Below are 17,705 nucleotides of genomic sequence, written 5' to 3' on the forward strand. Positions count from 1 at the left end.
GTTTAGATCATTTTATACTAAAAATACAAACAGAAAAGAGACAAGTTGCTATTGCTATAATCAACACGACTATATCAGACCACCACATGATTTTACTAAAAATTTCTCACATTAAATATGCAAACAAAAACTTTAAAATCAATTCATACTTAAACCTGGATTCTGCACTTAAACATCTAAATTCCAGTAACATAAGTCAACTTTTAACTCAAAACAACCCAAATGAACTTACAGATCAACTAATAGGTATATTAAAACAATGTATCATCGCAAATACTATCACACGGACGATTCCACTGAAAATAAGACTATTAAAACCATGGATGACCCTTGGGTTGCTTCGCTGTATAAAAAATCGAAATAACATGCAAAAGAAATTGAAATCAGATCCTAAAAATGAAATCCTAAAAATAACCTTTAAAAGATATAGGAATTACTGCAATGGTTTAGTTAAAAAGCTAAAGCGCCAGTTTGATAGAGAGCAGATAACGAAAGCGGGCAGTGACCCTAAGAAATTATGGAAAACTATAAATAATATCACAAACAGAAGTAAACCAAGGGTACCCAATTCGGATTTACTGAAGGTTGCACCATCTCCTCAGGAGTCCATCAATAATATAAACACCTATTTTGCAAGCGTTGGTAAACTGTTGGCTGACAAAATTATTTCAAACAGAAATGATGAATCGCGGAGTAACTTTTTACGAGTTTATAAGGACTCACGCAGTAATCAACAAATGTCATCATTCGTACTCATGGAAACCGACAAATGGGAAGCTCATTCTATATTAATGAGTCTAAGATCAAACAGCGCCGCAGGATGGGATAACATAACACCAAGTTTTCTTAAAGCAGCACACACAGACATAGTTCCTATAATAGTTCACCTTGCAAATCTGTGTTTTCAACAGGGTATTTTCCCCGATGCATTAAAAAAGGCAATTATTACGCCTGTGTATAAAAACGGAGACAGAGCCGATCCTACAAATTATAGGCCAATATCAGTTTTACCTGCCATATCCAAAATCTTAGAAAAACTAATAAACAGCCGAGTTTTGAAATATTTATCTAAATTTAATGTTCTAGCTACATCACAATATGGCTTTCAAAAAGGGATCTCAACTGAAGATGCTATACTGGACCTCACCTCCACTGTTATTAATAATATAGTAGATAGTGGAGATAAGTGTCTGGCGGTCTTCCTGGACCTAAAGAAAGCATTTGATACGGTCTCTGTCTCCATTCTTCTACAGGGTCTAGAACATATAGGTATAAGAGGCGTCCCTCTCTTGCTACTAAAGGACTACCTATCAGAGCGTAAACAAACTGTAAAAATAGATGAACACGTCAGTACGGAAACAACAGTCACCTACGGAGTACCGCAAGGAAGCGTTTTGGGGCCGACATTGTTTCTCACCTATATAAATAGCCTATGTAGCATGGATATCGAGAAGGCAAAAATTTTTTCTTATGCTGATGACACCGCTATTGTCTTTCACGGTAAAACCTGGGAAGAGGTTCGATCTGCGACTGAATCTGGATTAATTAAAGTAGCGGAATGGTTAGATGGACACTTACTAACTTTAAACGAACAAAAAACAAATTACATTTGCTTCACCATCTACAACAGAACACAACCAAACGATGACTTTAAAATAAAAATACACAGATGTTCAAATCCATCAACAGTAAACTGTAACTGTACAGTTATAAATAAAGTACAATCCATAAAATATCTGGGTATAATGGTTGACCAAAAGCTCACTTGGCACGAACATACAGAACTAATCATGAAGAGAGTTCGCAAATTTATTTGGTTATTTAAAACACTAAGACATATAGCGACAAAAAAACTGTTACGACAAATTTACATCTCATTAGCCCAGTCAATTATAAGTTACTGCTTGCCAATATGGGGTGGCGCAACGAAAACCAAATTCCTCGAATTAGAAAGGGCTCAGAGATCGCTTTTAAAGGTAATGCTCTTTAAGCCCTTTAGATATGACACCGAATCTCTTTATTTACAATCTGATATACTAACGGTCAGAAAGCTTTATATTCTTCAATTAGCTCAAAAGAAACATAAATCTCTTCCTTACGACAAAAACTTACTCAAAAATAAAAGGCGAAATTTTGATGTTGCTCATAAAACACAAACTAAAACCACCTATGCTATGAGCCAATATAAAAGACAATCATCACACATCTACAATTTATTAAACAAACAACTAAATATATATCACCTAACATTTTTCAATTGCAAAAAAATCCTTGTTGCCTGGCTAAAAACCAAAACATATCAAGAAATCGAAAATATAATTCAAACCAGAAAATAAACTAAACTACTACTTAAAACCACTTCCAAATAGTTAAATCTACTTAGATCCATACACTCTCTCCATTTCTCTCACACCCAACCGCACACCCGCACAAAAACACACACTCTCTCTCTCTCTCACACACACACACACTTACGCACACACATATACACACACACACACACACACCCACACACATACACACACACACACACACACACACACGCGTGTACACGCACACTGCAAACTGTAGGTATAAATAAAATTCGCTTAGTACCTTAGCGTTATTACGGCCTTTATGTGAAACTTTGTACCCCTTAAATTAAAATTAGTACTTACACTTATGATACCTTTTGATTTGTAAAGACGACGTACTTAGTTTTACTTAATTACTGTAGCCTAGTTAAATAATAATGTAAATCTAGTTATAGAAGAGCGGAGTTTCCTATCACAAGCAAATCGTTGCTTAAATGGAGCCTCCGTGCACCTGATAATGTAAAAATAACTAAGATGAAGAAATAAACATTTTTATTATTTTTTTTTTTTTTATTATTATAACATTGGATTGGGGAGTCATATCGTATAACGAAACATTTTTTTTGCATGCTATTTTAAGCGAATTGTGTGAAACTATAATTTTACTACTTTTACTGCCATATATGTACCACATTTTTTGGAATAAACGAATTTGAATTTGAATTTATTTTCTTATCTTTAAACATACTTTTCTTCAACCATAGTTACAATGAACATACCTACATCTACTATACAGAATACAATACCCAACACGTTCTATAAAAGATACAATAATATACCGTGAAGTGTGAGTCGGGATTCCGCCATGTTGGGTTCCGTACTTGCTCGTAGTCGATACTCGATTATATTTTTTTGACGTGACTTATTGTAGATTTGCCGTGAGGGCAAAACGGGCCGGACAAATGGGGAGCGCTGAGAGCTCTCAGTGCAAAATTTAAAACAACAGGCCTGTACGAGCGAACTCGCACATTGCCGCGTTAGCGTTTAATTATTTGACCTAAATTTGCATGAAGTATATTGAAATTATATTGTTAGTTGGTGGTTGGTTGGTTGGTTATTGTTGGTTGGTTGGTTGTTGGTTGGTTGGTTGGTTGTGATAATTAAAACACATAATAACGGGGTCTTACCGCGTTTAAATGGGGATATGAGACTCCCGATATTTCGACACTGTTGCAAGTGCCATGATCACGGGATGACTGATGAGATGAAAACGTGAGGACACAGTGAGTGCGGTTTGTCGTAGTGAGTTTGGTGCGAGTTCAGATGGTTCCGAACATTCCGATATCAAAAACATAAACAAGCGGCAAAGAAAGAGGGTAGACAGATATGTCTGCCCGTAGAAAATTATGGATCTACCTACTCCACTCCAATCTCATCAGTCATCCCGTGATCATGGCACTTGCAACAGTGTCGAAATATCGGGAGTCTCATATCCCCATTAAAACGCGGTAAGAACCCGTTATTATGTGTTTTAATTATGATAATAACCGCGTAAACTTAAAACAATGGTTGGTTGTGGTTGGTTGGTTGGTTGGTATTGTTGGTTGGTTGGTTGGTTATTGTTGGTTGGTTTATTGGTTGTTGGTTATATTGTATTGTTATTGTTGTTGGTTGTTAGTTCGCAATTAGCAATCAAGCAAGCTACGCTTTCTCATTCATACCACCTTTCACCGGCCCATCTTAGAAATAGTTTTATATCAATATACAGTGTTAATCACCTCTTATCAGGTTTTATTTTCTATCAGAACTATCAGTCTATGGTCAGGACAGCCGTGCCCTGAACAAGGCCTGAGGGTGCCCAGTTGGGCGCGAACCTCGGCTCAGGGCGTCGTCTGAGAGGCTTAAAAAATAAAAGAAAATTATTTAATCGACCTTAGCGGCTCTATAGAAAGTGCGACCGAGCAAAACAGAAGAATATGGCGAATTTACACAGTTGTCTCGACCATTATAGACGGCGATATGGCTCACTTATCACGTTGGTCTAACAGAAAGCTCGATAATGGATGTACTTCTGACTACCCCTTTGGGATAAAGTCGTGAGTTTCTGTTTGCTATGTTCTTATCTTATCTAGCCTAAAGTGTTCCACTGCTGGGCAAAGGCCTCCCTCCCCATTTAAAATAATAATAATAATTGTATCTTTGTTGTTAACACTGGTCGAGCAGGCGCCATAGTCCCCCATAGCCCCAGTATCCGGTCCACTAACCCCCAACCCAATAGCCCAGTACCCTTTGTTCCCATAATCTGCAATAGTCCTACACGAACCGGGATTGTCTTTGGGAGCGCTCCCATAGTGCATACAGGGATAATCGCCGGTTGGTGTCACACAACATTTAGATTAAATTGTCCTAAGGGGCCTCTACGTGTTGGCTTCGGCCCCACGCACGCCTTCCAAAAGTCCGAGACTCCATAGTCCCGAGATATGGAAATGACATAGGTATAATAATTATAAAAAAGTTTATTTAGGTAAAACCTACGACACACATATACATTTACAACTTTAAAAAAACATAAACATAAACAGCCAATATACGTCCCACTGCTGGTCACAGACCTCCCCTCAATCAACCGGAGGGGGTATGGAGCACTGCTCCACTGCGGGTTGGTGGAGGTGTTTTTACGGCTAATAGCCGGGACCAACGGCTTAACGTGCCCTCCGAAGCACGTAATCATCTTACTTTTTCGGACAATCAGGTGATTCAAGCCTGAAAAGTCCTTACCAAACAAAGGACAGTCTCATAAAGTGATTTCGACAATGTTCCCATCGGGAATCGAACCCGGTCCTCCAGATCGTAAGCCTAACGCTCTAACTACTAAACCACGGAGGCTGTTACAACATCAAAATATACACATATTAATATTTAGTTTGAAAACATAAAGGTACTTATATGCTTATAATGTAGGTAGGCATTTCCTCCAGGGCTCTCTCTTTCTAATCTTATGGCGAATTTATACCTATGGGTTTTTATGTTCACTACAGAACTCTAAAAAGGCATTCCTTCAGCCCTTTAAATGATAATATAATGAAGATTCCGTGGAATAAAATATGCTTTATATATTTATTAATGTCTCGAGGCGTTATAAATGTATTTGTGTCAGCATTATTTACTTAGTTCATTTGTGTAAGTGATGTGTAAGTGAACAGTCAATTCTATTTTCATATATTTTTTATGTTTTTTATCCCCCTTTTGCGCGCAATCTATCACCTTTGGATAATAAGCACTTCTTGTGGTGTATTAGGTATCATTTTAGGCAAGCGACCAGTGTCGCTTCCTATTTTGGGCCTTAGTTGGCTAGATCCTGAGTCCAGTCCCCTATTTATCAAAACTTACAAGCCCTGTTTTACAAAAAAATTTCTTGTTAAAGAAATATATTATTACGAGAATGTGTTCATCAAACTACACATGTAAATTACATGTTACATTGGCCCCGATTCTTGCAGACTCCTCCTAATTTTACTTTAAATTATACCTGTCATTTTCTTAGCCGCCGAAAAGGAAAGGGACGGATGATTGACAGCTCTTAATTTTAGGAAGAATGAGTAAATGAATGAATAACCCGGGCGAATCAAAAAGGTATCTCGCTGGTATGCAAATCGTCTGACGTGTGCTGTCAACATAATTCTGTCGGGTTATTGGCCAATGTAAAATTTTAAGACGGTTGTTTTAGATTTGTGCTTAAAATTGACATGTGTTCCATAAATTTTATGCTTCTCGATTACCCGTCCCTTTCCTTTTCCGCGGATAAGAAAATGACAGATGTAACTTAAAAAATAAAATTAGATGGTGTTTACAGGAATTAGCACCAATTACCTATTTCCTCATTACATGGGTAAGTACATAATTATTCCAAAATACAATGTAATGGCAGAAGCATATATAAAAAGAATTGTTGCTTGATATTTAAATCACATTATGTAAGTACAGACTTATGTTGCTACATATACTTATTGCTTGTCTTTATTTTGATCAAAATAATAATGGGTGGAAGATGTAAGTAATTTTATTGTGGTTGGGTGTAATAAAAAGGGTCATTATTTTTACCAAAAAACAAAGATAAAAGATGCATGTCTGTTATTCATGAAATTTGAAAGGAAGGAAAATCTGTACAGTGCCAACTAATGTTTTAGGTACTGAACGTGTTACCTAAGAAAGTCTGGAAATTGGGAAAACCTGGTCACATTAAAAAAGAGACTGTTTACAAGGAAGATTTACCATAAACAGCCTATATACGTCCCACTGCTGGGCGCAGGCCTGCCCTCAATCAACCAAACAACGAATGAATACGAACGAATGAATGTCAATGAATACATACAAAAATATTTTCAGGAGGAAAATTCAACAATTCTAACAATGAAGAAACTGTGGCCCGTTGCAATTATGATTTTATTTAACATATTTTGCGGAAGACAGAAGTGTACCTCCGTTGTTAAAGAAACTCGAGCTGAAAAAGCAGGTAAGGTAACCAACCCGTGATTCATGATTTTTTTTTTGTATTTGTTTTCCCCGAAGGGTAAGGGAAAGGGAACTATGCCCATACAGCCATGTCTTACGTATTTTTTTTCTTGATGATTGATGAAATGATGAAAGATGATGATGATGAAACCTAAGCCCCACCCTCGAAACAGACTCCTACTCCGAACCCCAAACGAATTAACTCAAAAGTCCGCATAAACTTTCGAATTATAAAGCGGCTTGTTGGCACTAAGCGAAAATAGATAGGTAAGTACACTTTGTTTATTGAATATTCCGATATAATAACACTATCGCGAATGTTTTCCGACTAACTTAATGCGATCATTAACCACAAAACACCACTTTGTATTAATTATTTAGATTATTCAATGAAGAAAGCAACCGTCCCGTTTCCGTTCCCGCCAAAAAGTGATGGATGAAATACGCGCTAGTTTAGAACTAGTCAAATCAGTTACTTTTTACTAAACGTCTTTTTTTTTTGACGTGACTTATTGTAGATTTGCCGCAGATGGCATTAACTACTTGGCCGGACAAATGGGGAGCGCTGAAGGCTCTCACCCGGTATAACGTTTAAGACAACAGGCCTGAGGGTGCCCAGTTGGGCGCGAACCTCGGCTCAGGGCGTCGTCTGAGAGGAAAAATATTTGAAAAAATTAATCGACCCTAGGGGGTCGATAGCGATAAGCGCTGAATGAGGGAAATCGTCGACCACGCCGGCGGGGTCGGTATCGGGGTCCTGAAGTGTTTGGTGTCGCGAGCTGATTGGCTGCCTCTATGGCTAGAGTAATCGGGTCGTCGGGATCGTATATTACGTCCTTTGGACGCCGATACTTTTGAGTACCGTCCCTAAGCGGGATGTATTCGGAAGCCGCAACTACCAGGGGATTCGGGTGGTGCGGAGCAGAATCGAAAAAACGTTTGGAAGCTAATTTAAGCCATTGGGCAATGGTTGGCAGAGCTTACTAAACGTCAAAACACGAAGTTACTATGGAATTTGTATGAAAAAGCACAATGTGACGTCATAGAAAAACGTGATAAAATGTCCTATGAGTTTCGAAATCGTTTTTCGAATTTATGTTTGGATCTTAAATTTTGCGTATCCACATACCCGAGAATTGCTTTTAGGAGGTATGTGACCTAACCTGTATAGGGCTGGTTCTCCCTTTGGGTTGGAAGGTCAGACTGGCAGTCGCTTCTGTAAAAAACCGGACCTGTCAAATCTTCAGGCTAGGGAAGCGGACCCTGTGAAAATCGGGATAATGCTGGGGGGATGATGATGTATTTATTTTCAGGTATCCTGGCTTGGCATGAGAAGAATGGACGCAATGGCCAAAAGGCTGTTTGGGGGCCAACAATACGAGACACGGTCAAAACCTTGATAAAGCCTTACACACCAGGTGAAAAAAAAAAAAACTTTACAAGAGTGTTTCTAAGATAGGGTTGATGACTCCTTTTATTCAAATTCAAATTCAAAAATATCTTTATTCAGTAGGTAACATAGTTAGGTACACTTTGAATGGTCAATTTTCACATACTGAACGTGTCATCCGCCTAAAACTACTGCAACTTCTCACAACTTGTATAGCCTTAAGCATAAGAGCCTGTGTTATGAGCCAACGCTCTTCCGTAGTAACAAGTGAAAGTTAGTAAAGTACTTATCTATTATAACGTAACGAATACTGAGGGGATGATTCAGACCATGATTCTGAGTTGATATCAAGTGGAATTTTCCTGTAGCAAAATCATGTTTTTGTTTTTTAATTTTTTAAATTATTTTCAATTCTATACTTTAATTCTAAAAGGTGCGGTCGCACCGTTCGCGCCCTAGGGTTGCCACTACTGCGCATATTCACCTAGTTTTTTTTTGATGTGACTTATTGTAGATTTGCCGCAGATGGCATTAACTAACTTGGCCGGACAAATGGGGAGCGCTGAACGCTCTCACCCGGTACAACGTTTAAGACAACAGGCCTGAGGGTGCCCAGTTGGGCGCGAACCTCGGCTCAGGGCGTCGTCTTAGAGGAAAAATATTTGAAAGAATTAATCAACCCTAGTGGGTCGATAGCGATAAGCGCTGATTGAGGGAAATCGTCGATTACGCCGGCGGTGTCGGTATCGGGGTCCTGAAGTGTTTGGTGTCGCGAGCTGATTGGCTGCCTCTATAGAGTAATCGGGTCGTCGGGATCGTATATTACGTCCTTCAGACGCCGATACTTTTCAATACCGTCCCTAAGCGGGATGTATTCGGAAGCCGCAACTACCAGGGGATTTGTGGGACTCACGTATAAAGTTATTTCAAATTTCCAGGTGATTCTGATTTTGGTCTACTGCTGAACACGTCAGGTTGTACTATACCAGACTTCACAAAGTCCTTGATGTTCATAGACGCTGTAAATGCGAAAAAGAGATGCCAAAACCGTATTGTGTTTGTTGAAAAAGTACATGAGAATAACATTAAGTTTCGTATAGCGCGCAAGAAGAAGACGGGTGAATTCTCTTGCTGTTACAAATTTGCCTCCAGGTCTACTGCAAGAGGGAGAGAAGACGATGATATCACGTAAGTAGCAACCTTTTCTACAAAACAACATAACATAAACATAAATAGCCTATATACGTCCCACTGCTGGGCACAGGCCTCCCCTCAATCAACCGGAGGGGGTATGGAGGATACTCCACCACGCTGCTCCACTGCGGGTTGGTTGAGGTATTTTTACGGCTCATAGCTAGAACCCACGGATTAACGTGCCCTCCGAAGCACGGAATCAACTTATTTTTTCAGACAATCAGGTGATTCAAGCCTGTAAAGTCCATACCAGTCTCACAAAGTGATTTCGGGAATAGAACCCGGACCAGATCGTGAGCCTAACGCTCTAACCACTTGACCACGGAGGCAGTTCTTCAAAACAAAGAAATCAAAATTTATTTGCGATAACACATAAAATACAAAAAGGTAATGGAAGGATGGATGGAGCTGGTGAAAGGAGGCGGTTACTTATATTTTTTAATTTATGAACGTCTAGGCCCTTGTGCCGAGGTTTTTCTTTTCCCCGGCTATACAGGTTGTGAGAAGCTGCAGTAGTTTTAGGCGGATGAGACGTTCGTTATGTAAAAAATGTGGATCAAAGCTGATCAAAGTGTAACTATGTTACCTACTAAATAAAGATATTTTTGAATTTGAATTTCGAAATGAATTAATTTAAGTATTAAGTATTGATGCTCATCCTAGCACACACCGTCTAATTTTATTTTAAGTTATACCTGTCATTTTCTTATCCCCCAAAAAGGAAAGGGACAGGCATAAAATTTATTTATTCGAAAAACCCTCCTAAAATGTTATATTGGCCAATATCCCGATAGAATTAAGTTGACAGCACACATCAAATGGGTTGAATATCAGCGAAATGCCTATTTTATCCGCCAGGGGTTTTCATTCATTCACTCGTTCATTTGAAAATTAAAAGCTGTCATTCGTCAGTCCCTTTCCTTTTCGGCGGATAAGAAAATGACAGGTATAACTTAAAATAAAATTAGGTGTCTGCAGGAATCAGGACAATTTTTTTTTGTTACAGTTTTACACAGTGTAAAGTATTTGCGGATGGAGATATTGTAACTTTAGAAACTGAAGCTTTGGTAGTAAACTGCATCCAACAATTGAACGGCAAAACGATTTTCACTTACGAAGATTCATATTTAATATTCAAAAAGGTGAGACCTTTTAACCGACCTCGAAAAAGAAGGAGGTTATCAATTTGATCTATATACAGGGTGTTATCACTTGCTGTAGCCGCCGCTTCTAGTATACAGTATAAGTAATTTATCAAAATTGATTTATAGATATAAATGTGTAAATATATACATATACAGAGTGTAAGTGACATCGTAAAGAAAACTCTGAGGAATGATTCATACCACGATTCTGAGTTAATATCACGTGGAATTTTCCTTCGCAAAAGTATGGAACTGAAAATAATTTTAAAAATGTCTCAAATTTTTATTAATTTTCCGACAGGAAATTTCACTTGATATCAACTTAGGATCATGGTCTGAAATATCCCCCTCTGTATATATGTCACCGTAAAATTGTAAATATCGTTAGATTATAATCTATCTCGCGAGATTGTGAACTGTCGAAAAATTGTGAAACGTAATATACTTACTGTTTACAATTTAACGTATTATTATTCGTCAGATTATAATCTATCGAAGTAAAACTGTTAAATCACAATCTTACAATTGTCAAATTGTCAACTGTCCGACGGCTGTCCCTGATTGGTCGGCCTTACAGTAGACCGTTCTGTGTCCATAGAGTTAGGAATAAAACACAGGTGTCAGTCAAATAAAATAAATGCTCTTCAAGATTGTGAAATCAAGTACGTATTTATTAATTATTTAGTAAGTAATCAATAATTCTGACATCACATGGTAAGAAAAAATGTATCAAAATTAAAAAATCTGAAACGTATCATTCAGTAGGTATACTTTTCGTATGTAAGATAAACATGCTGGCGGCATAGGGGTGGCCCAAGGGCCACCCCCGCCGCACCCTAACCTACTGTTATGCCTTGTAAAAATTATGACAAAACACTATTATTCTAAAAAACAATTATGGATATCTATTTATTAATCCCAAAAATAAGTTATACCTAACAAACCAGTATTCCTAGATGTTATTATGGGAAAGTAAAACTATTATGCTAAAAAACGTTATGCAAAAAGGATTATGATAATTAAAATTATGACAAAAACATTTATGCATTTTAAGAGAATCCCAAATTAACATTATGCTCACTCTAATAGTTTTGTAACTCTATGGTATAGCACGCGAGGTGCGTTTCGTATCACAATTTGACGGTTTCACTTCGATAAATTATAATCTACCGAAAAATAATACGTTAAATTGTAAGCAATATGATACGATTCATAATTATTAATATGACGAGATTCAAATCGATAGATTATAATCTAACGTTATTTACAATTTTACGGTGACATATACATCCATATACACTTTCTTGGGTCGTCCCCTACATCTACTTATATCCAAAGATACTTTCGTATATATACATATATCTATAATATATTCCCAAGAAAGTGTGGATGGATGTATACAGAGTGTGTGTGTGCACTAACAAAAGAAATATATATATATTTTAAAATTATATTTTAGGGTTTAGAGTTAAATATATATATCTGTCATAATAGTGTTAGTGTGTCACTAACACCAACACTATAACACTAGATCTTAGAATTGATTATTTCATGAAATGGTCATCTTTCACTTGATATCAACTTAGAATCATCCCTTCAGTATTCGTTACGGTGTCACTTACACCCATACCTATGTATTTGAACACTATTCGTCTCTATCCAGGTGGAGAGACCTAAAACGGTGGAACAGAAATGGAATGTTCTTGTGTTTGGGTTAGACACGATGTCGCGCGCCAGGGCATACTACAGTCTCCCTAAAACTGTGGAGCTGCTGGCTGAAGAGGACTGGCTGGACTACCACGGATATAACAAGGTATGCATACATGGCCATAGACGCAGCCAATCAGCTCGCGACACCAAACACTTCAGGACCTCGATACAGCGCAATCAGTGCTTACCGCTTTCGACCCAGCCAGCGCTTACCGCTTTGGAGTCGATTGATTCTTTCAAATATTTTCCCTCTCAGACGACGCCCTGAGCCGAGGTTCGCGCCCAACTGGGCACCCTCAGGCCTGTTGTCTTAAACGTTGTACCGGGTCATTATCATCATCTTTATTTATTATCATTGTCAATTGTAATAATAATTATTGTCATCATTATCATCAGAAATACCATCAATATAATCATCATTACCGGCATAATGAATTATCATTGTCATCATCATTATCATAAACGCCTATTATTCCAGGTCCACGACAAATCATTTCGCAACTTGATGGCGTTGCTGTCGGGAATACCGCAGTCTTCACTCCAGCAGTACAGTCACAACGTGGAAAAATGCCAGGACTCCATGATATGGACGAAGTATAAGGAGGCAGGGTATGTGACGGCTTTTGTAGCTGACTGTGCTCACGCGCACGTCATTAACAGCAACAGTAACAGATATTCCAAGCCACCTACGGACCACTACACCAAATACTTCTACCACACAGGAGAGTATTATTCTGGCAATATCCTCTGCGTTCAAAGCAGGCCAGGAGCTCGTCACATGTTCAACTACATGGGAGACTTCGTCGAAGCATACAGGAACGACAACTTTTTCGGATTTTTCTGGTCAATGACTTACACCCACGACGACGGATCAATACCAGGACTGATAGATGAGAAACTAACCAGGATCTTCAGAAGGATCCGCCGCTCTGGATCTTATAACAACACGTTTATTTTCTTCTTCAGCGATCACGGGATAGGGTACGGGGAAATGCGATTGCACAAGGACGCGTATTACCAGGATAGGTTGCCAATGTTGTTCATCTGGACTCCTCCTGACTTCCAAGACCAACATTGGGAACAGTTTCTGAACTTAACGACGAATCAATATCGTTTGACGACTCCCTACGACTTGCACGAGACTCTTCTGGACATAATAAAGCTGCCAAACTCGTGTCCGGAATGCAAGAATTCTTTATTCAATGAGATACCTGAGAATCGGACTTGTTCAGATACTGGTATGGACGAGAAATGGTGTGCGTGCCACAATATGATTGACGCAAGAAACGATCCAGCAGGGAATAAAACCGTCGACTTAATGCTTTCCTTTCTACACACAAAAGCTATGTCTGTGAAGACTGCAAACTGCACGAGATGCTCAAAGGTGAGGCTAAACTCTGTCCTTAGGATCCATTCATACAAGCATCAGGGTAGAACGTTTTATGTAACAGCATTGTTACTGAAACCAGATGACGTGGCGTTCGAGGCCGTGATAGAAAAGTCAGGAGATGACTTCAAAATTGCATCGGAAATAGAAAGAATTACTTCGTATGATCCAACAGCGTATTGTGTTGTAAACAAAGCAGACAAGCCATATTGTGTGTGTAGGAAAAGAGTAAAATGTAAAAAGAAAAAAGGAACACGGAGATGATCTCATGAATGATGGTGATGATGATGCACCACCATATCTATATTGCATCTACCTACAAAATGTAAAAACAGACGATGAGTTGCGGTGTACAGAAAAACCTGTCGATAGGTTTATGAGACACCGTCTTGATTGTAAAATGTTTATTGTTACTTTGAATAAATAAAAAAAAAATAATAAGGTTTATTTTTTATAAAGGTTATGGCCTGGCCTGGCTTGGTTAGTACGGCTTTGAAATAGACTACTCTGGGCGCCATCCCACTTGCGTCAGACAGAGTACTGCGGGAAGACAAGAGAGAAACCACTGCCCTATTTTTCCCTAAAAAAGTAGCATGGAGAGTTGGAAGAATGCTACACCGCCAAGAACGTGGCTCTTAAATTAGTGATGATGATGATGGCCTGGAATCAAGTCCTTTGGGCAAATGAATGGGAAAATAAATAAGAAAATGGCCGCCGCAAAAATGAATTTGTTTGGTAATTTTTTCGGGAGTAATTACTGTTTTCATCACACTGTATATAATGATGTATATGTGTGTATGAACATAATAGCCGTGGTAGCCCAGTTGGTAGAACGCCTGCCTCTCACTTTGAGGTCGCAGGTTCGAATCCAGCACAGGCCTAAACCAATGATTGTCGAATTTGTTTTCGAATTCACGTTTGGATCATAAACGATTATAGTGGTGAAGGAAAACATCGTGAGGAAACCCACATTCCCGAGAAATGCATTTTCGGAGGTATGTGACTTAACCTGTATTGGGCTGGTTTTCGCGGGTAGGAAGGTCAGACAGGCAGTCGCTTCTGTAAAAAACCGGACCTGTCAAATCTTCAGGTTAGGTAAGCGGACCCTGTGAGAAACGGGATAATGCTAAAGGGATGATGATGTATGTGTGTATGTATGTATGAAACAATGCAACGTACTGGAGGATAGTATCGGCGTCCGAAGGATGTAATATACGATCCCGACGACCCGATTACTCTAGCCATAGAGGCAGCCAATCAGCTCGCGACACCAAACACTTCAAGACCCCGATACCAACCCCGCCGGCGTGGTCGACGACTTCCCTCATCATCATCAGCCCATTGTTACTGGCAATAAATTTATTTTATTCTTATTCTTATTCTTAACGTCCCCACTGCTGGGGCACGGGCCTTCCCTATGGATGGATAGGGAGATCGGGCCTTATACCATCACGCGGGCCCAGCGCGGATTGATGGTTATTAACGACTGCTAATGCAGCCGGGACCAACGGCTTAACGTGCCTTCCGAAGCACGGAGGAGCCCGATATGAAAACTTTTTTTTTGTGGTCACCCATCCTATGACCGGCCTTTGCGAAAGTTGCTTAACTTCAACAATCGCAGACCGAGCGCGTTTACAGCTGCGCCACCGAGCTCCTCAACCGACTTCCCTCAATCAGGGCTTATCGCTATCGACCCACTAGGGTCGATTAATTCTTTCGAATTTTTCCTCTCAGATGACGCCCTGAGCCGAGGTTCGCGCCCAACTGGGCACCCTCAGGCCTGTTGTCTTAAAACGTTGTACCGGGCGAGAGCCTTCAGCGCTCCCCATTTGTCCGGCCAAGTAGTTAATGCCACCTGCGGCAAATCTACAATAAGTCACGTCAAAAAAAAACGTACTGGAGGATGTCTATTAATAATAAAATACTTGTCTCACATTCAAAAGTGTATTATAGTGATTCATTCATTGTTTAAAATGTCCAATGTGTTATTGTAACGGCGTACCAGAGACGTAATCAGGGTCTTCTTCTTCTTATCGTGTGGGTTGTGAGGTGGAATACCAGCCTCATCAACCCTGGTGTCAGGGTTACTATTGAGCCGCCAAAGGCCCCTGACATGGCTCATGTAACGACTACTTACTCACATCAGTAAGTAGTAACCGGGACCAACGGCTTAACGTGCCTTCCGAAGCACGGATCATCTTACTTTCGGACAATCAGGTGATCAGCCTGTAATGTCCTAACCAAACTAGGGATCACAAAGTGAATTTTGTGATATATGTCCCCACCGGGATTCGAACCCGGGGCCTCCGGATTGTGAGTCCAACGCTCAACCACTGGACCACAGAGGCCGTAATTAGGGGTGTGAATGACCCACGACATAGAAGAATGATGTTGGAAGGGACAAGTGAGCACGAGACCCGCGCCATACAAGTAAGTATGAGCAAATAGTTTTTCTTTTTTTTGACCTGACTTATTGTAGATTTGCCGCAGATGGCATTAACTCCTTGGCCGGACAAATGGGGAGCGCTGAAGGCTCTCACCCGGTACAACGTTTAAGACAACAGGCCTGAGGGTGCCCAGGTGGGCGCGAACCTCGGCTCAGGGCGTCGTCGTAGAGGAAAAATATTTGAAAAATTAATCAACCCTAGTGGGTCGATAGCGATAAGCGCTGAATGAGGGAAGTCGTCGACCACGCCGGCGGGGTCGGTATCGAGGTCCTGAAGTGTTTGGAGTCGCGAGCTGATTGGCTGTCTCTATGGCTGGAGTAATCGGGTCGTCGGGATCGTATATTACATCCTTCGGACGCCGATACTATCCTCCAGTACGTTGCATTGTTTCATACATACATACACACATACATCATTGTCCTCTTACCTAACCTGAAGATTGGACAAGAAAGCTAAAAACCTTAGTATGATCGGGTATTTATCAAAAAAAAATACTTTTCTATGCAGTATCTTACGAGAAGTAAAGATACAATTGCAGCCTATTACATAGAGGTACATTGCAGGTAAAGTGGCTATGGAGTTTGAGAAACACATTTCGGCGGCGACATTTCGGTGGCCTCATTTCGGTGGCACATTTCGGTGGCGGTATTTCAGTGCCGCTATTTGGGTGGCGTATCTTCTCCCTTTGTAAGTGTCATAAAAACAAAAATGCATTCATATATCTATGGATCCCATCCGCCTGAATACGTAACTGTGCGGTTTCATACTTTTCATACACGAGCCAAAATATTTACTGTTTATTTGATATGCGTTCCCAGAAGAGTATTTGGTGTTCACACTGTTATAACACTCGTGCCCTCAGTGTCAAAGTTTCCAATCGTAATATTAAAATAAGTTCGAGTAGATTAACTTAAGTGATAGTTATTTCCAATAAGTAGTCAAAGAGCGACAAGTTTTTTTTTAAGTGCTTTCTTTAAGTACTTTTTAATATTTTTTTATCTAGGTGAGAGACCTCAGCGCTCCCCATATGTCCGGCCAAGTAGTTAATACCATTTCTGGCAAATCTACAAGTCAAGTCAAGTGAAAAAAATAGCTATCCATAAAAAACACATCATCATCACTAGCTTCAGAGCCACGCTCTTGTCGGTGTAGCATTCTCCATGTTACTTTTTAGGGAAAAATAGGGCAGTGGTTTCCGACTTGCCTTATGCCCAAAAAAAAAACACATACAGAGCCACCACTGCTGGACGCAAACCTCTCCTCAATCAACTGGTGGGTGTATGGAGCATACTCCACCTATTCCCACACGCTGCTCCACTGCCGGTCGCTATCCCCGACTCATAAAATTATAAAATACAAAAGTTATCTCACAAACAAAAAAGCAAAATATCAATTACAGACAGGACAAAAGAAGTACCTACAATAGGCGGTGCTTTTGCTAAACGGCAATTTCTTCCAAGCAATCTTTGGGTGAAAGAAGCCCCCATCAGCCGTCTTTATCTGCGTCGACTTTCTATTTATTTAAAACGCGTTCAGCTGTAATCAATACTTTTGTACATTTTAGTGAATATTATCGAATAAATAATAAATATGCCGTCACAGTATATTTATTTTAACAGGTCGTTA

The 17,705-nt window shown here is 39.6% G+C and overlaps 1 protein-coding gene across 1 annotated transcript; it reads left to right on the forward strand.

Moving 5' to 3' along the window:
• Positions 1-6,704: 6,704 nt before the first annotated feature.
• Positions 6,705-13,963, forward strand: LOC126379669 (uncharacterized). Its single transcript, XM_050028485.1, has 6 exons — positions 6,705-6,807; positions 8,120-8,224; positions 9,135-9,384; positions 10,397-10,532; positions 12,199-12,348; positions 12,724-13,963. The coding sequence occupies exons 1-6, from the start codon at positions 6,705-6,707 to the stop codon at positions 13,894-13,896; spliced, it is 1,917 nt and encodes a 638-aa protein (XP_049884442.1). The 3' UTR covers positions 13,897-13,963.
• The last annotated feature ends 3,742 nt before the right edge of the window (positions 13,964-17,705 follow it).

This window comes from Pectinophora gossypiella, chromosome 29 (assembly GCF_024362695.1).
Source record: "Pectinophora gossypiella chromosome 29, ilPecGoss1.1, whole genome shotgun sequence".
NCBI lineage: Eukaryota > Metazoa > Arthropoda > Insecta > Lepidoptera > Gelechiidae > Pectinophora > Pectinophora gossypiella.